This window comes from Vombatus ursinus, unplaced genomic scaffold (assembly GCF_900497805.2).
Source record: "Vombatus ursinus unplaced genomic scaffold, bare-nosed wombat genome assembly UNPS02014779.1, whole genome shotgun sequence".
NCBI lineage: Eukaryota > Metazoa > Chordata > Mammalia > Diprotodontia > Vombatidae > Vombatus > Vombatus ursinus.
Genome location: NW_020954557.1, coordinates 31874089 through 31894785, shown reverse-complemented (window position 1 = coordinate 31894785; position 20697 = coordinate 31874089). Strand labels below are relative to the sequence as shown.

The 20697-nt window shown below is 33.6% G+C and overlaps 1 protein-coding gene across 2 annotated transcripts in view; it reads left to right on the top strand.

The window, feature by feature from the left end:
- DNAJC10 (DnaJ heat shock protein family (Hsp40) member C10) overlaps positions 1-20697 on the top strand; it is a 41545-nt gene that overhangs the window by 3905 nt on the left and 16943 nt on the right. For both annotated transcript variants that reach the window (XM_027865935.1, XM_027865936.1), the window contains exons 4-16: positions 933-1098; positions 2628-2678; positions 8687-8769; positions 9045-9176; positions 9826-9919; positions 10975-11052; positions 12541-12584; positions 13037-13174; positions 15517-15606; positions 16165-16278; positions 16948-17062; positions 18693-18820; positions 19470-19586. In XM_027865935.1, the coding sequence (XP_027721736.1) occupies positions 933-1098; positions 2628-2678; positions 8687-8769; positions 9045-9176; positions 9826-9919; positions 10975-11052; positions 12541-12584; positions 13037-13174; positions 15517-15606; positions 16165-16278; positions 16948-17062; positions 18693-18820; positions 19470-19586 (1350 nt within the window). The remainder of the gene's footprint in view (positions 1-932; positions 1099-2627; positions 2679-8686; positions 8770-9044; positions 9177-9825; positions 9920-10974; positions 11053-12540; positions 12585-13036; positions 13175-15516; positions 15607-16164; positions 16279-16947; positions 17063-18692; positions 18821-19469; positions 19587-20697) is intronic.

Here is a 20697-nt window from a genome sequence, read left to right as displayed (position 1 = left end):
AGTTCAGGGCAGTTTGAATTATATATATTCACAAGTTCTACATTCTACTTTATTTGATTTTTTGTTGTCATTTCTCTTTTAATAGAATTTATTTTTACTTCTTTTCAGTCTTCAAATGAAAGATTTCTCTCCTTTTCTATACCATTAATCTAGGCCTGCCATGTAAAAAGTGTCATTAAAATGACAAATTGTGCCCAGAAAGTTCTATAATTGGTCACTGATGAATACTATTTCAAAGACTTATATTGAATTATTTTTAATTCTCAGATGCATTGGTTTATATCTTTTCACAGCTTGCTACATTGTCAGATGAAAAAAGTGAACTATAATTGATTGTAGCTACCGTGATTTATATTTTTGGTTAGGTTTTAGGTAAGGTGACCACATTATTTTTTTTACAGGTTATATATACACACTATTTGGCCACATTTGGTGGCAGAGGTGAAAGTGAAATAGAGGTAGGGATGTGCTGGTAAATATTTAACATTTGGCTTTCCGGAAAGAAAAAAACGGACACACAACAATACTTTTAGGCTTAATTGGCATTATTAACTTTTTCTCATCACTTTCTCAAGCCTGGACAATCATTAAAAAACAATAAGTGAAACTCTGATTTGTAGATTGTTAGCTGATTTCCAAGGTGCAAGTGCTCATACTGAAAGTTAACAAACCAGTTTGAACTGGTTCCACCACACCCTTAGCTAGAGTAGACATTTCTCGTTTTTCTCTATCATTCTCATACTTTGTGACGGTTGTAAGAACATAAAAATAGGTTTCAACCTTTGGCATCTTCATTCATTTACTCTTCTCATCTTCATCTATAATACTTCTACTTTTCCAGGTCTTCTTGAATAAAATCTCTAGCAGAGTTGTGAAGTGATAAACCCAAGTTCATGGCTTTGTAACCACTCTCTGCCATTTTTCTTTACTAGAATAACCCAAATGCTCATGAGGAGTTTTTGAAAATAAATAGAGCATATGAAGTATTGAAAGATGAAGATCTTCGGAAAAAATATGATAAATATGGAGAAAAAGGACTTGAGGATAATCAAGAAAGGGGCCAGTATGAAAGCTGGAACTATTATCGATATGATTTTGGTAAGACGCTTTATGATAACTTCACAAATTTTGTAGTTCTTATTTAAGGTTATATTGAAGGCTTTAGTTTTTATTTTGTAAATTTTAAAGCACCATATAGTAACTCTTAATTGATCTGTGTTTACTTGCTTCTCCCATTGTTACTGTATCATCTTATTCCAATAAAGTGAAAATACCTCATTACATAGACATTATTGACATAATTTTGAGGTACTACATCTTCTAGTTACTGTTTTAATTAAAATTGTTGGGGTGTTTTTTAATCCACAGTAAGTTTATCTTGTAATATCCTAAGAATAGATCTGTTGAGACATTTCCTCAAATATTTGCAAGAAGCAATTCTAATAAAAGTCAGGGTTCACCTTGAATTTAGTTGTAGGATAAAGCTCTATATTAAATACTCTATCCTTTCTGTCTGCCCTAATAAAAGCCTGCGGTCTGAGAAAGTGTCAAAAATACAAAGATTGAGCTTAGGATGAACAGAGACATAAAAAGGAAATGACATCCAAAAGTCAGAGCAAGAGAAGGGGGAGGAAAGTAGAAGAAAATGGATAGATTCAGACCCCCAATGCTTAGTAGTTCTCAAATGCAATCTTAGTGTGCTTTTGACATCAAACTAAATATAATTTGGCAGCTTTAGAATATAAAATAAATCAAGAGGAATTTTATGTCTAGATACTTGTTCTACAGTGCAAGAATCTTCAAATAAATTCTCATCAGCATCACTGTGTTTAGTATCATGCATGTTTACAATTAATATGACTTCATAATTAATTTTTGCCACTTTGTTGAGAGGCAGCATGGCCTAGCAGTTTTGGAGCTGACGCTGAAATTCATGTCCCACATCCAACACACACTGTGTAACCCTTGTTAAGTAACTTCTCCTCTTTGTGCCCTCCCACGAATCTGTAAGTAGCATCTAGATGGTTCAGTGGATTCACGACCTGGAGTCAGACCTAAATTCAAATACAGCTTCAGATGCTTAGTAGCTTTGTGACCTTGAGCAGTTTATTTACCACTATCTGCCACATTTTCCTTATCTATACTAATAATTCGCAGATCCAGTAAAAAAAAATTGTTTTGTTATTGTGGACACTCCTAACATGGAATTTAATTTTTGAGATATAAATAAGTTATTCATTTATCATATTCTTAAGTGATCATAATGCTATATATGTGGTTAGCATTGGAAAAATTACTAAAATACTTAACATTTTTTTGTATTGAACAAATGTTAAACATGTTAAAGGGAAAGTTGTTTCATGATTAATTTATACAAAAGTTAATGTATTAAGCAGTCATTTTCATGAAATCCTTGTATTCAAGTTTTATGTTTCACTCATTTAAATGTATTACTGATAGTATTCATTTTGGACTTTTCCTTTAGCATTTCTGTGCATGTTCTCTTCAAGTGTAAGTAAAATTTAGGGTATTCTGATTTTGTAGTAATCAGTACTTACACTTCACTTTAAGTGCAGTTTATGTTTTGTTTTCTAATTTTGTGTGTGTGTATGTCCTTTTACAACCAGGTATTTATGATGATGATCCTGAAATTATAACCTTGGACAGAAGAGAATTTGGTAAGGCTCTAGGAGCATATAATTTTATCAGAGCACTGTGATGATGATGATGATAACGATATTGTCATTAAACAAAACTAATGTTATCTACATTTTAGAAAGTTTTTTATGCAGGTTTTTACTTTATGCTGATAAAGTGGCAAACAATTTGATCTATGGTCTATTTGAATTGGTAAAATAATGAGGCAGGCAAAATGTCCCTTTTTTGAAAATTACGTATTTTGGAACGTATCCTCATCTTTTGAATTAGTATTAAGTACTTATGTTATATTATTTGCATTATCCCCCTATTAGTGACATCAGAGGTCTAGTCCCTATCCCACTTTAATTGTACACTAAAGGTTAAATCTTTTCCTATTTTTTTTGTGCCACTGAACCATATTTAAGTCAAATTTACAATTCCAACATAAATGAATAACAATGTGGCTTTGGACATGCCACCGAATATCTCTGGGTCTCAGTCTCTAAAATGAAAGACGTTAGAACCTTCCAATTTTTTGATTCTGTAAATATCTTGACATCCACTTATTTTTAGGAGACATAATTCATCATGATATTTATTTTTAATAAATCAATCTATAAAGCTTCATGTATTAGAACCCTCAGAGTACTTTTGGGGGTAGTGTTAAGTTTTATTTAGTATTCTAAAGCAGCAATTCTCAAACATTTTAGTCTTGGCACACCTTTATACTCTTAAAAACTATTGAGGACCCCAAAGAGGTTTTGTTTTTGTGCTTTACAGATGTAAATATGATAGACATCAATATTAACTGTATTAGAAATAAAATTGATAAAATTTTAAAATATTTTCTAAATCATTTAAAAATAATAATAAACCTAGTATATGTTAACAGAAATTACATTTATGGGGGGGGAAAACCCTATTTTCCAGAACAAAAAAAAATTTATTGAAAAGTATCATTATTTTACATATATTTGCAGATCTTATTAACATTTTGCTAGTAAAAAAAAAAGCTGGATTCTAATACCTGCTTCTGCATTGATTCTGTTGTTATATATTGCTTTAGTTGAAGTATTAAAAGAAAGTCCAGCCTCATGGAGATACATAGTTGAAAAACAGAAGAGTATTTCAGTAGGGAAATAACATTTTAGTATTGTTATGAAAATAGTTTTGACCTCATGGATCCCCTGAAAGGGTCTCAGGGACCCTAGGGATTTAGGGACCACACTTTGAGAACTGCTGATCTAAGTATAAAAAGATAGACGTGAATATATTTTATGTGTTTATTTTATTAGATAGCACCGCATCATCACACCTGATAATGTGATATTGAATATATGTCCTGTCATATAGTAGATACATAAGAAGTTGAAATAATTTCAAGAATCTTCTGTAAGAAGAGTGGGTATTTAGAGGCAAACTGAATGACCAGTCAATCAGACTGCCTACTGTGTGCCAGGCACTGTGATAACTCTGTGGACTAAATTCATACTACTACTTGATCCTTGGCATTTTCTGTATTAGAAGTCTTCCTATAGAAAATATAATGTGTCCTATAGTCTTTTAGTGCAACTTTAAGTTATTAAAGCTTATTAATTTTTTAAGCTGTAAAAGCTGTACAAAGACTTTTAGAATACACATATGTTCACAATCCTCACATAAAACTAAAAATCAAAAGTCTAGAGTTTGAGGTTTGTTTGGTTTGGTTTTTTGGGGGTGGTGGTGAGTAATTTATGTATGCTGTATTCACCACAATATTTTTGTGGGTGAAGTGAGCAAAACCTAAGCATTGAAAAGTGGCATAGTATATGTAATGTAAACACTGAATTGGGTGTCTTAAGATGAGCTTAAATACTAACTCTAGATCTCTTGACTAGCTGCATAACCACGAGCAAGTTATTTAAGCTTTCTCAGCCTCAGATTCCTCATCTGTAAAATGAGAGTAGTTAGACTAAATCTTTAGAAGTTGATGCAGAAAGATACCAAAGGATATCTTGCTTTTTTTTTTTATTGTAGGTTATTCTATATTAATCAGTCAGTAGAAAAAAAAAATTAAGTACTTACTATGTGCCAGGTATTGTGGAGATAACAAAACGCAAAAACAGTACCTACCCTCAGTAAGGTTGTGTTCTGACGAGGGAAACAACATATAACTATTGGTGTGTACAAAATATATAAAATTATATACAAAGTTATCAGAGGGAAAGGTAACAAGGACTGACAGATCTTGTAAGAGGTAGTACTTGAATGGAGTCTTAAAGGAAGCTAGGGGTTCCAAAAGATGGAGGTGAGAGAGGAGAGCATTCCAGGGACAGGGAACAGTCAGTACAAAGACAGGACATGAAGTCTCAGGTAAGAGGAACGTCATGTAGGACAGTTTGGCTGGACCATAGAGTGTATGTAAGTAGATGATGTGTAAGACAATTGTAAAGGAAGGGTCAAGGTTGCAAAATGCTTTAAATGCCACATGGGAGTTTTATTTGATCCTGGAGTTAATAGGGAGCCAGTGTTGTTAATTGAGTAAAACAGTGACATGGTTAGACCTATACCATCTAAAAATCATTGGAGTGGAGAAAAACTTAAGGCAGGGACACCTTAGAAGACATATTGCAACAGTCCAGGCAAGAAGTAAATAGGGCCTGGACCAAGGTAGGAAAAAGATGAGTAGAGAGAAGGGCACATATGTGAGAGATGCTGTGGAGATAGAATTGACAAGTTTTAGCAACTGATCAGGTAAGTGGGATGAATGAGAGTGACAAGTCAAAGATGACATTGAGGTTGCAAACTAAGGTTGGCTAGGATCATGGTGCCCTCAACAGTAATAGGGAAATTCAGAGAAGAGGTATGGGTTTGAAAGGAAAGATAATGAATTTTGCTTTGGACACCAATACTAAGACCTGTTTCCAGTACACTTAGAATGTTGTAATCTTCCACAGATGGTCCTCCATGCCTGAAATGTTACTCCCTTCTTATTTTTGCTTCAGAAAATCACTATCTTCCTTCAAAGAGCCATTAAGATGCTACCTCCTATATGAGATTTTTTCTACCCCCGCTCCCAATTATTATCACTCCCTGAAATTAATTTTTATTACTTTGTATATATTTTTTATTTGCTTATTTGTTTAAATACTGTATCTTCCCAAGAGAATGTAAACCTCATGAGAAAAGGGACTTTGGTTTGTCTTGGTATTCCCCTGCACCTTGGCAGGGAAATATATAAGAGGTATCTAAGAGTTATCTCCCATATTGTTAGGTAGAACACAAACATGTCCACGTAAGAATTTTTCTATTTTTCTCAATTCTAACAAGAAGTTAAAACCCAAGAATACCTTGCCACTGTAACTATAGTTTTACAGTGAAAACAACTTTGGTATACCCTTACTAGGAAAAGAAGAAAGGAAATGAATGATTCATTAGCATTTCCTTTGCCTTCCCCTAAATAACCATCTTCTGTCCTGACAAAGTAGAGTTTTACATGAGAGGATGCTGCAGGTGTGGCTGCCTCAGATACTCAAAACTCTTCTTCCAGCTATTTTAAGAAGCAATTTACTATAATAACCAGATTTTTTTTTAAAAAATTGCTCTAAAATTCAAAACACAGCTAGAGAAACAGTGAACAAAGTAGTGAATCTCATAACTTACTGAAATTGGTTATTTAAATCTAAGTAGGTTGTGCCAACTCAAGAGAAACCCAGAATATATTCAGTACATCTCAAACCACCGAGTGCTCCAGTACCTTAAATCACATCAAATTTTAAATTAGTAGCCACAACCAGAAAAATAGAAGAAGAAAAAAAAACCTTGGCCAGGTAAATTACTCAGGTACATGAAGTGTGTGTGGAATGGAAAAGATAAGAAAATTTACTTTAAAATCATGTTAAAATATGAACTTAGTCAACTGGCAATAATAAGATTTTTGTCTGGCATCCTTTCCACAAGCTATTAGTTCAGATTATCATTGTATACCTTTGGTATGTTTTCCCATGAGCAGTGTATGATTTAGCTCTATACGTTGTGTTTATTTGGTCTTCATGACTAACCTGAATCAGTGATATATATATCTAGAATATTGTGGAGTCTTTGCTTTACTATGATGTTAAAGATTTACAAGGTCTTCAGTCTCACCCCTAACTACTGAACTAGCATCTTTGCTGTTACTTGTCTTCAGTCTTTACCATCCTTAAAAATTTTTCACTTAACCATTCTATCTATTCTCCCTTTCACAATCAAACTCCAAGAACGAGTTTTCTGCACTCAATGTCTCCATTTTTTCTCTTCACTCCTCATTCTTTTGCATTCTGGCTTCTAACAACACCATTGCACTGACACTGTTCTTTACAAGATTATTGAGTTCTTTCTTAATTGTTAAATCCAGTGACCTTTTCTCAGTTCTCATACTTCTTGACTTTTCTTCAGTTTTTGACACTGTTAACCATTACCTTTCCTGAAGACTCACTCTTTACTTCTCTGATACTGCTCTCTCTTGGTTTTCCCTTTACTTTTATAACTACTACTTTTCAGTCTCTTTTGCAGTCATTTTCTTCCTGCTCACTAAATATGGGCATCCCCAAGGTTTTGTCCTTGTCCTTTTTCTCTCTCTACATTCCCCTTTTCTGTGATCTTACCAGATAACATGAGGTCCATTTGTCTCTATGCATATTCCTCTCAAATTGATATAGTCAGCCCTAATTTCCCTCTGGAACTTCACTTCTGTATTACCAACTGTTTGTTGTACCCCTCCCCATGGGTATGTCCCATAGGAATCTCATCCTCAACATGTACAAGATCATATTTTCCCCCATATTCTCCCATTTCTGTTGGTGATACCCTGATCCTTTCAGTCATTCAGGTTTGAAATTTTGAAGTCATCCTTGACCCTTCTGTCCCCCTCATCCCTTAAACCCAACCATTTGTCAAATCTTGGCAATTCTACCTCCACAGCACCTATTGATCTTTCTTCTTTTCACTCAAAACTTCTACTCTGGTTCAAGCCTTTGTCATCTCTCTCCTGTATTACTGCAGTAGACTTATATTAGATTTACCAACTTCCTGTCTCTCCCCTCTCTAATCAGCCCTTCACACAGCTGCCAAGTCAGTATTCTGAAACATATTTGACTATATCACTTTTATTCAGAAATTTTCAATGATTCCTTATAGTCTCTAGGATAAAATAAAATCCTCAACCTGGAATTTGAAGCACTACGCAATCTGGATTTCACCTGTCTTTCCAGACTTATTTCATAACATTCCCCGTCACAAACTCCCCGTTCCAGTTAAAACTACCTTAGCTGTCCCTCATCACGACGTTCGTCTCCCACCTCTTGCCTTTGCACAAGTTGGCCCCTATGTCTGTATGTATAGATGGAGTACCCTCCCCCTCCCTCCTGCTTCCTGGAATCCATAGCTTCCTCTTACATGAGACTCTGACCAAGTCCCTCTCATTTATTAGATCTCTCTTGAAATTAATTTGCATTGCTTACTAGTGTGTTCATTGTATCCCCACAGTCGCATGTTATTAGTTCCTTGAGGGCAAGAACTTTTTAGTTTTTGCCTTTGTATCCCCATCACCTGGCACAGTGCTTGACATATAGTAGGTATTCAATAAATGCTTACTGATTGAAAAAGAGACCAGAAGAATATTTTGTGAGCAGGCCTAGTTCATTCCCTTGTTCTAACTTTTGTAGTTCTACATCTGGAATTACCTGGGGGTTTAAAGCTACTGCTCACCTCACTATGTACTAAAATGAGTCAACTAGGATAAGAGAGGTTGGTTAGTATTGAAAAGAGTAAGGGAGGAAAGAGAAGACATCATCTTGATATTTCCTCAGAAATCAAGACAACCTGGTCAGTTGCCTTACACTAAGAAAGTCAAGGCAAGAAGTGTGTCATTAACTGGTTTTTCAAAAATAAATGAATGTTTAAAATTAATTTCTATCTCATGGATTTTCTTTTTTGTGTGGGCATGACAAACATGTAACTAAACCAAAACATTCAGGAGTCTTTTTTTTATAAATCATTTTAATTTGATTTTTCATGTGCTTTTTAGATGCTGCTGTTAATTCTGGAGAGCTGTGGTTCATAAATTTCTACTCCCCGGGATGTTCACACTGCCATGATTTAGCTCCCACAGTATGTATTCATCTAGCATCTTAACATTAGGTTTTTCATTTTTCATTTCCAGCATTTTGTTGATTTAATCATCCAAAACTTTTATTTTGTTGTCAGGAATGTTTCAGTCAGAAATAATTATAACTTAGAATATGATTTTGCTTACATAAATACAAACTTTTATTTGCATTTTTGTTTTTTACCTCTACAATTCTTTTGAAAAAGGTAATGATTTAAGTCTTCTGGGAAGAAAGAAGACTTGTTTTCTTTTTTTCTTTCCTCTTCTTTTGCCTTAGTGGAGGGAATTTGCTAAAGAAATGGATGGTTTATTTCGCATTGGAGCTGTAAATTGTGGAGATGATAGAATGCTTTGCAGAATGAAAGGAATCCAAAGTTATCCAAGCCTCTACATTTTCAAATCTGAAACGGTAAGGAAAAAATTAGCATTTCTGAAACTGTTGAATGTATAGTAAAGAATAAAATAAAAAGTGCAAAGCAAACCCATAAATTTAGAGAGAATTTCAGTTATAAAACCCTTGTTTTAAACACCATATCTAACTATAGCCATTATTGCCTTTTGCATTATTCTGTTAGACATTTTTTTAAAAGTCAGTACTTGCATATTTTATTATAATTAATTTCTGGTTTGGGTTCTTTTTTCATGGTATTAAGGGTATTGTCTTTAACATTTGAATATTTTATTGCAAATTAAAATAAACCCTACTGTCTATTTTTCTCCAACTTTAAATGATGGTGTTACGTAGCAGTTCTTAAGAACTATTTCATGTCACCTTGAAAATTAGTGTATGAAAATTGACCAGACTCTTATGTTTTTTTGCAGTGGCAATTTTTTTTCTAAAATAGGTCCACCATTCTTGAAATTAAGCAAAGAAGAGATTAAAAGTTTTATCTCTTCTAGACATGCACGGAACAGCTTACAATTTCATCTTTTAAATGAACATTTTAAAAGTTAAATATATTATAGAAACTGTAACATTTGTTACTAATTATCATGTAGGCTCATGAGATAATATATTTTAAATAAAAAAAATTTTTTTTTACCATTTTTAAAAATAGAATCCAGTGAAGTATTTTGGAGAGAGATCAAAGGACCACTTAGTGAATTTTGCCATGCGGTATGTCAAAAGCACAGTGACAGAATTATGGGCAGGTAATTTACTTCTTCAGTTCAATCCTGATACTTGTTTATTCTTAAATTAATAATAAGTATAATTTGATAATGGTAATATTATTGAACTAAAAATATCAGATTGTTTTTTAAAGCTCCTTTGTCAGAATTCATACAGGGGTCCCATCTTAGGATAGGGTGGTTTTTGTCCAAGAAATCATACAACTAGTTAATTCTTCACCCAAATAGTAGGTTTTGTGACAAATCACAGTTCTTTTTGCAGAATTTATAATGATTATAAGTAGTAATGTGACTAGGGCTAGAGGTTGGGGAAAGGGGTGATTAAAACTAGATTAGGCAACTCTTTTTCAAAATATAATGGGGAAATTAAATTTTGTTTGTGTATATTACATATCACATTTATTACTTTTGAATATGGTTTTACTACTTTAAGAAAATTGGGTATTATTCTTGTTCTTGTCACTGACTCTCTAACATTGGACAGGTCATTTAACAACACTAAACTCATTCTTAACCTTCCATGAGATAAGAACCTGATGGCTAAAAGACTTTATCATATTTAATATATGTCCATGAAACATTTTAAGATCTTTAGATAAAAGTGCTTTATAAAGTGTAACATTTCCTAAACTAACTTAGTATTTTAATAGGTAACAGTCTAAAATTAAGTGAATGATTTCATGTTTTAACTGAGAGATTTTATTCTCAATAGTTAACTGAATGGGTTCAGGGAAGTATAGCTACATTTGAATGTATTAAATAAAACATATTAATTTAAAAGTTTTTGTGCTATTTTTTTTGTTTTTTTGTTTTTATTTTATTTTTTTTGTTTTTAGGCAATTGGGGTTAAGTGACTTGCCAAGGATCACACAGCTAGTAATTGTCAAGTATTTGGTCTGAGGCCGGATTTGAGCTCAGGTCCTCCTGACTTCAGGGCCAGCTCTCTATCGACTACGCCACCTAGCTGCCCCCTTTTTGTGCTATTTTGAATAATTATGACACAAACATGAAAGAAAATATTGAAATTTATTTCTAATTGTTTTTTGTGTATCTGTGTGTGTGTGTTTTTGTTAAAGGAAATTTTGTTAATGCCATCGAAACTGCCTTTGCCTCTGGTGTTGGCTGGCTCATCACCTTTTGTTCTAAGACGGGAGGTAAAAATATTAGTTTTATTATGGTGAAGAGACAATAACATTTTAGTTTAGGTGATACTTTTAAGTATGTAGTCTCAAATGTTCATTCAGAAAAAAAATTCTAAACTTAAAGATCCTCTTTATTTTCTCATATGTAATTTGAATAGTTCTCTTTTTTTACATCATTGAGCACAGTTGATTATTAAATAATGGCGTTTAAATGTATAATTTGTGTGCTTATGTTTCATGGACAAATTTTCAGCTTAAGGGTTCACATTCATTCCCATAGTTAGTTGTACATACAACCAGTTAACATGAAGATTGCTTTATGTTCTTAAAGGTTCTGCCAGTGGATCATAAGCTCTGGCAGGTTCTTCCATGCTGGTAAAGCTTAGAAGATGGTCTCTTAGAAGATGGTTTGAGTGACAGATTGAGATAGAAGACTAGGGGCCAACCTCACTAAGAATGGGAGAGGCTCATCATTAGTCGATTGCCCCTGGTCATGAATTATTTGGCCCCGGCAACCTCTGAAGCAAAGAAAAATTTTAAATAAACATTTCACGGTGATGATGTGGAGTGTCAGAAAAAGATGCCAAGCAAAGAATCACACCATTTTTAGATCTTCTATAAATATTCAACATACATACTCTAAACATGAGATCTTTGTCCAGTGAAAAAACAAGCTAATGTACTCTGGAAGAACTGATGTACCCCAGTATTGATCTTCTCATGATAAACAAAAGCGGAAAATAAAAAGAGGAATGGCTCAGGTTCTTCTTGGAGGGGTTCATAAAGATGCTGAACAAGTTGTTGGTTTTGCCGTGTACCTAAAGGTAGTAGTAAGAAGCGTCATTTCATGGAATACTTCTGGTGTTGTTCCACATGTCAGTGTTCACGATGAACACAAGCAAAGGGAACACCATGAAGATAATTTCAGCCTATATAATAGCATCATTTGTAGAAGATGAAGGAGTAAAGAAATTCTTTGAAGAATGTGGCAAGATTCTCTAACCCATTTCATTTTGATTGATATTGATACTGATACTGAGCACTTTAAATGAGGAAGTAGGCACAGAGAAGAACAGTAAAAAGTACATAGAAATATGTCTCAGGTTTGAGAAACAGAAGAGATGAATAGTTTATAGGCTACTCAGAAACCTGGTGTCTATTTGTCATAAATGCTTTCTTATGGAAGAAAGCAAAGTATTGGACCTGGCATGCGCTGATCATCATAAAAAATTAAACTGACTATATTTTTTCTTTGACGGCCCCTTACGTGGGAATCATATCAGATTCTCCTGACCATGCTATTAGACCTAGTTAGAACAAAGATCAGAATCAACAGTAAATAAGAAAAAAAAAAGGTTGAAGATTAGAAGGCATGATAAACAATTACAACACCTTTAAACCTGACGTATTCAAACAAGCCATTGATACCAAAAATTGAGCAATGTAAAAGATAAGGTATAACCTTATAAAACTATGACAATTTCTTTACCTCTGTTTCAGATTGCTTAAGTTCACAAACACGTCTTAAACTGGCTGGCATGTTGGTAAGTAGGAATGAGCTTTATAAAAAGTACACTATTAATTTAAGTAATACCTTTGCCAACAACTGAACTTCTAAAAATTTCTATGGAGATCAGTAAGATGGCCGTCCATATCACATAAAACTAGAAAGGTAATTATTTTACACATAGTATTTGCTTAGATAGAGTAATATCAAGAAAATTGCGAGTCTATTTTGATTCATTTGGAAGGGAACCAAATTGACCCAAGTGAAAAATAATGTGATAAATTCTACGCAAATTGATTATTTCAAGATGTCTATGAATAATATTTTAAAATGAGAGCCTTAATTTCTAGTAGTCTGAATTTGCTTATTAAATAATTACTTTTAAATTTTTTTCCTATGTAGTATAACTTGAAGTTTTCAGCTTACATATTTTCGGTTAGTAAATTTTGTCTCTACTTTTTCTTTTCTTTTTTTTTTTTAACCCCCTAGGATGGCCTTGTTAATGTGGGCTGGATGGATTGTGGCACCCAGGGTGAGCTATGTAAAAGTCTAGACATCACATCAAGTACTACGGCATATTTTCCACCTGGGGCCACCTTAACCAACAAAGAAAAAGGCGGTGTTTTGGTATGAGTCACTTTTAAGTAATTTGTATGCATGTTTGCCATTTTGTCAGATGTTTAAGTTGTGAAATCAGTTTTCATTTATCTCTGTGTAGAGCATATTGATACAAGGGAAAATTTTTATTTTGAAGTAAAATTATAATGATCTTTTTTGTATCATATATTAATACTAAAAGTACCAGGTGCATCAATTGATACAAAAAAGATCATTATAATTTTACTTCAAAATAAAAATTTTCATCCTATTTCTATTTTCTTTGCCTTATGGATAAAAAAAAAAATGCATTGTATCAACATGCAGATCTACCCTTGAGGGTTCTGAAATTCTTGTCCTAGGATGCAGCCCCAAATCACCTTTGCTTTTTTGGCTTCCATGTTACACTTCTGGTTCCCATTAACCTTGCAAGGTCAGTCTGCTCTCTAACTTTGGTTCCTACATCCTTTATTTGGAAAATTGATTTTTTTGAACCTAAGTGTAAGACTTTGTATTTAATTTCATTTGACTTAATCTTATTAATCTCATTGCTTTAAACTGTCAGGTTGTTTTAAGATCCTGACTTTGTCATAGAGAATATTAGCTGTACCTTCCAATTCATTGTAACTCAAATTTGATAGGCCTTTGTCCAAGTGATTGATAAAAATATTAATTAGCACAAGGCCGAGTGCAGAGCCCTAGGGCTCTCCTCTGGTGAGCTCTTGCCACATTGACTTGGAACCACTAAGAGCTCTTCTGTTTTTTACAAACTCTGGACTCTCCTTTTTTGAAATTGTAGACAATATTTGCCCTTCTCTAGTCTTGTATTCAACGATCTTCTAGATATTACTGATGTGGCTCAGCGTTCACACCTTCCATTTTTTCAGTGCCTGAGGAAGTAGATCATCTGGGCCTTGGTTTTTTTTTTTTTGTTTGTTTTTTTTTAAATTCATCAAGGGTAACTTGGTCTTCTCTTAGAAGTTTTTTTTACTTCCTTTGGAGATTGACTCCTTGCTAAGTCATTCTTATACTGTCATTTCCATTTCAAAGCTCATTCTTTTTGACAGAGAAAACAGAATCAAAATGAGAGTTGAACAGTTCTACTTTCTCTGTTGTAAATTATCGTTCCATCTATACCTTGTCCCATTTTTCTCTACTAATCTAGCTTTTTAAAAAAATAACTTGTCCTTAGCTTCTCTTGTTAGCTTCTACTCATTCTGAGTTTTAGCATGTCTAACACAATTTTTACTGAACCATACCATGTTCTGTTGCCTACCCATACCTCCTTCATTATCCTTTCAAACAATTTTCATTATTCCTCCTCAACTGAAATTGTTTTTCCTTTATATCTTCAGAATTTCATTCTTGAGTTTCTCCTATCCTTGCTGTGCTGACTTACTCTTATAATCTTAGCCTGTGAGATATCCTACTTCCCCTTATTCTGAACCCTTTGAAATTTGCTTTCCTAAAATCTAGGGCACATTTCAGACCATGGCTGGGTTTCTTCTTCTGAATCAGAAACTCAGAGTGAATGGGCACTTCTTCCCAGGGTTCTCATTACTTCCAGTTAAATAATTAGTTCTAACAGGTGTTAGAATCAGATCCAATATGTACCTTCTCTTTCTTAGTCCCTTCACCTTTTGAAGGATGAAGTTATGATTCAGACAAATAAAGAAGTTACTGGTGCTTTGCTTTTGACAAAGAGTGTACTCTAACAGATACCTGGATAACTAAAATCCCCAATCACCACTATATTATTCCTTTGTATCAAGATTTTGATCTGTTTCAAACTTTTCATCTATTTCTACTTTCTTTCCAAGTAATTTGTGGTATATACTTAAATGGAAAAAAAAATCATTTATCTTTCTCCCTTCTTTGGCCTTCAACCCAAATGCTTCCTTGCTCTCTGGTTCCTGATGACCTCATGGTAGGAGGAGTCAGGAATACCTATGTTCACATCCTGTCTCATACACCCAGATACTTAGTAGCTGGGTGATCTAGAGGAAGTTACTTAATCTATCTCAGCCTTAGTGTCCTCATCTGTAAAATGAAGATAATAGCACCAACTTCACAAGGTTATTGTGAGTTTCAAATGAGATAACATAAGTAGTGTTTTGTAAACCTTAAAATGCTACATAAAATGGCATCCATTGTCATCATCATCATTAGCTATAGTACCACACACCCTTTCTCTAACCTCTTACTTATTATATTATGAGGTTATATGTGCCTCATTTTGTTAGAATCTCTAGTTCCTCTTTTTGCCTAAACTTTAGCTGTCTGAAACGAAGAGGTTTTACTGTTGGCTCTTTTTTTGAATTTGTTTTTTGTGAACCTAATGGATGTCTCACCTTCTGTTCCCTTGATTCTAGTTTCTCAACTCCTTGGATGCCAAAGAGATATATTTTGAAATAATGCGCCACCTTCCAGATTTTGAAATACTCACTGCAGATTCACTAAAGGTAATATGTAATATTTAATTACGCTAACAGCCAATGACATTTTAAGTAAAGTTAAACTGTTTAAAAATCACCAGTTTATGCATTCTGCCACTTTGGTGCACATAAAGGTTTAGAAGTAGCCCAAACTAAAGAAGAACTTAAAAGAATTGTTCATCAAATTATCCTGGGAGTGTTGGTGGTTAACCTAGTTGTTAATACCAAAGGTTTCTACACATTTATTTCCATCTCCATCCCCCCCCACACATCTTTCGCATGAAAGCTGAACAAATTTATCTTCATTCCAGTTCCTTAACCTTAAACAATATTCACCTCTTGGTAAAGTTTTCACTAATAAGAATTTCTTTATATTTTTGTTACTTACTGACAGTTAGGCTAATGTCACCTTAATATTGTGCAGGTAGTCTGTTGTATTGTAGCAGAGAGAATGAAATTACAGCATGAATGGGCCTACAGTTTGAAAAGCATATTTGAAGTAAAAAAATAGATAATGTGAATTAAGAGACAGAAAAGAAGAGTTGATATTCACAGTTTACCATGTTCTTTTTTGTCATTTTCAAGGATCGATTGGCTCATCATAGATGGCTGCTCTTCTTTCAGTTTGGAAAAAATGAAAATTCAAATACTCATGACTTTAAAAAGTTAAAATTTCTTCTTAAAAAGGAACATATTCAGGTAAGAAAGCATGTTTCTATGTTATATAAGTATAATTATACTTTTAGTGATGTCAAGGATCAAGAATGACAGATTTACTTGAAATTCTTTTTTCAAATATCCTGGTTTGGTTTTGTTTTTCCATTCTAAATTTTAGGAGACATAACTGTTAGTGGTTAAAATGCATTTCCTTCAGAAGTTGCCCTTATTATCTGTCTGACTTTATACTAGTTTCTCTTAAATATGTACATGCTATGCTCTCAAACAGTTGAAGAGAACTTAAGCATCCTCACAAATTGTTTCAACTCCTTAAGAGAGAGGCTTTTTTTTCTTTTTTGAAATAAAATTAACTCAGTGTAAGAAGTAAAATAAATATTTCTAGAATAGACAGTGAAAATTTCTGACATCAACAAGTTTTTCAGTCTACGGTGGCTTCTGTTTCATTTGGCATCAGTAGGAAGTACATTAGGAAAGGAGATGAATATGTTGGGAAATGAAGATTATATAAAAACAAAAGAAATCAATTAAAATGTTTGTTGAAAGCTATCAAGTGAGAATAAATGGGCAACAGTAACTAGACAATTATGTATTAATAGTGCAATATCATTTTAGAACATCTTCATGATTTAAAAACTTTTGTAGATACTAAGGTTTTTCATATTAAACTCAAATGCATTTTCTCTTTTTTAGGTTGGCAGGTTTGACTGTCTTTCTGAACCAGACACCTGCCGTAAGTTTTATGTTCATCAGCCATCTGTGGCAGTCTTTAAAGGTAAAGGAACTGACGATTATGAAATTCATCATGGTAAGAGAAACGACAAAATATAAAACTTAAGTTACCCTTATTTTAAATAGTACTATTCAATCTTCATACTACCCTGTTTCATCGCATCATGAAACTTTTATTTATATAAATGTAGCAATAATTCTTGATTTTGGTTGCTTGATAATTTCATGTTCTTACCACTATCTTCCTCAAAAACTTCATCACTTAAGAGTTCCTTGCTGTCATTTAGTAATCTTTTAAAATTTTTTCTCTTTAACTGCTTCCTAAAATTTTACAAAAGTTAAACATGTGCAAAAGTTGATTGGGCTGCCTCTAGAGATAATGAGTTCCCTCTCACTAGAGATGAAAATGTAAAACCTAGATGACCACTTTTTAGGATTATTGTAGAAACTCTTTTCCTGAACCAGTTTGGATTAGATTCGGTAACTTCTGATGTATATTCCAGCTCCAAGATTTCATGATTCTTATGGGAAAAATCTCTTAAACTCTCTAAAATGATTTTACCCTTCTCTCTTTTAAAAATTATTTTCCTTATACTTAATAGTTTTTATCATTCAGCAAAAATTGGGCCAACATTTTAATCTGTGAGGTGTTTGGGAGGTTATTTTGTTAGCCAGAGTATCCAGGACTCCTTATTTCAATTCTAATATGACCAGTACAGGTTCTAGGCTATTGTTGACCATTGTTTTTCATTTTTCTCCTGTATGTGACCAAATTTTGCATTTGCATATGTCATCTTGACTGCGTTCTCTATGTTTTTTGCATTTTAGCCATCCTAGTTTTTAGATGGGCAGCTAAGTAGCACAGTGGATAGAGCAGTGAGCCTGGAGTCAGGAAGAAGACTTGTGTTCAAATGTGACCTTAAACACTAGCTGTGTGACCCTGTGCAGGTCACTCCCTCTGCCTCAATTTCTTCAATTATAAAATGTAGATAATAACGGCACCTGCCTCCCAGGGTTGTAGGGAGGATCAAATGAGATAATAATGTAAAGTGCTTCACACAGCGCTGCTTGGTACGTAGTAAGCCATCTATAAATGCTTATTCCTTTCCCCTTTCTCTGTTGGCATATAGAACAAAATCATGGAAAGAGCGTTGGACTGGAAGTCAGAAGATTTATGTTCTAGCCCTGGTTCTGCCACTAATTTTAGTTATGTAGTTGGGGGGATGGAAGATGTCCATGCCAAAGCAGCTAAAATGACTAATTTATTTTTCAGTCTCATAATAGATAATTGACAATAGAAAAAGCACTGGCTTCTGGAGTTAGATGACCTGTATTGAAATCCTTCCTCTGATACTTAAATACCTGGGTGACCTAAGACAATCCATTTAATGTTAGTGGACCTTAGTTTTCTCATCTGTAATAGGAGAAGGTTGGACTATTTTCAATACCTTCCAGCTGTAAATCTGTGATACTACGATTCTATGTCATTCTTTAACTAGAATTCAAGTTATTAAGAATTCCATACAGAGAAGTAGACAAAGTATAGTTGGGAATAAAATTGCATAAAACTAGACTAAAGAGCTAAAATCAGTTCTTGATTAGGTTGTCATCCTATATTTAATATTTTGAATATAGAAGGCTTGAATATTTTCTATATATATGAAAGGTTATTGTAGCTGTTTATTTCTTTTCGCTCATTTTCAAAGGAAAAAAGATCCTGTACCATATACTTGCATTTGCAAAAGAAAGTGTTGACTCTTATGTTGTCACACTTGGACCTCAGAATTTTCCTGACAAAGAAAAAGAACCATGGCTTGTTGATTTCTTTACACCTGTAAGTAAGTTATGTTTTTTACTCTTTTTTTTAAGTTAAAAAAAATTGTCATATTTAATATTTTTGTTGGAATTTTTTCCTTTGTGACAAAAGCATCTTTGTTTCTTTATTTGTATCCTTAGTATTTAGTAGATGCTTAATAAATGTTTGATTGATTGATTTCAACTTGGAGTTCCATGATGACTACTCCAAGCACTGTACCCTTTGATGCAGTTGCATGTTACACTTTTATCAACAGATGAATATTAATGAACATGCCATTTTGAGGAGTAATTTGCTTGCATGATATACAGTGGAGAAAGCTGCATTTCATAATGGAAAGGGCACTGGATTTAGAGTTAGGAAGGCCTGATTCCTGATTTCTCTAACTCTTTGTGACCTTGGCCAATTCATTTAATCCTGACGAACTTCAGATAGTTCTCACATACTGTGAAATTATAGATAGGTTGTCCTGTGTCTATGAAGATACACCAGTGAAATAACAGGTTTGTGATTTACTGATATACAGAGTTCTCTGCTTTGGGTGTTATACAGAATAGGTATTTAAATGTGCATTGAAGAAATAACTGCTTAACTAATTTGTTACAAAAATTGTAGAGTTCTTCTGTTTTGTCCTTTCTAGTAGTAACTGATCTCTTTTTCTTTCAAGTGGTGTCCACCTTGTCGAGCCTTGTTGCCAGAGTTACGAAAAGCATCAAAGCATCTGAATGGGCAGCTTAAATTTGGCACCCTTGATTGTACAATCCATGAGGGCCTCTGCAACATGGTATGGTATAAATGTAAAAGGTTGTTGAATTTTTTCCTAATCATTCATTTCTAAGCAGAAAATGTTACAGCAAAGGAGCTTCTTTAACAGTTTTGTTAGTAGGAACATTTTTTTTCATGTTATCAAAAATTTGTGTTCAACATAGAAGGGTTTGAGAAATATTAAAGATTTAGAATTTGTTAAATGAATAATAACTATATGATTTCTAAAATACATTAAGACCCCATTATTCATCATTTCATGAATTCAGATGCTCTAAAGGTCGAAAACATAACTACTTTTAGAATAATAAAAACACAATATGACATGGTTTGCATATTATGTATGTTTTAGCCCTAGAAAAGACTTTTCAAATGTTTATGAAATTTTGTGAATAATAGATGTGGTTTTATGTAAAAGGTTTTCCAAAATACAACTACCAGATCTTCTTTTGAACGCAGATGATACCTTCAGTCAGGGTTGGGGAACCTGTGGCCTCAAGGCCACATGTGGCCCTCTAGGCCCTCAAGTGCAGCCCTTTGACTGAATCCAAACTTCACAAAATAAGTGACCTTAATAAAAGGATTTGTTCTATAAAACTTGGACTTGGCCACAGGTTCCCCACTCCTGCTTTAAGCCTAACAAAAACTGAATGATGCAAGATTGGATACTGTTCCCTAAGTATTCAGACATGTTTTGGAGGATATTGAAATATTGTCTGAGTACCACATTGATGATTCCTATAGGTAAGGAATTTGTATATTGCAGGAAATACTGGAGCCCTTGTGGAAAGATATCCGGTTCCTCATTCATTGTTTCTATCTGTGATTTAATGATGTTAGAAAGAACTTTAAACCTAGGAGCACACTGGAAGATTTGGTTGCTAGAGAAGACTGATAGAAAAATGCTTAGTTAACTGTGAAATGTAGAGAGCAAAGAAAACTAATTAAGTAAGTTAGTGCCTGACTTAAAGAAATTTCATCTAAGGTATGTAAAATGATTCACTGAGAAACAAACTCCATATTTTATAAGTTGACAATACCATTCAGGAAATGTATAATCAGAGAAACACCTAACTACAAGATTTAGCCCTAGAAGGAAGGATAATGGAAGTGTTTTCATTATCCCCATT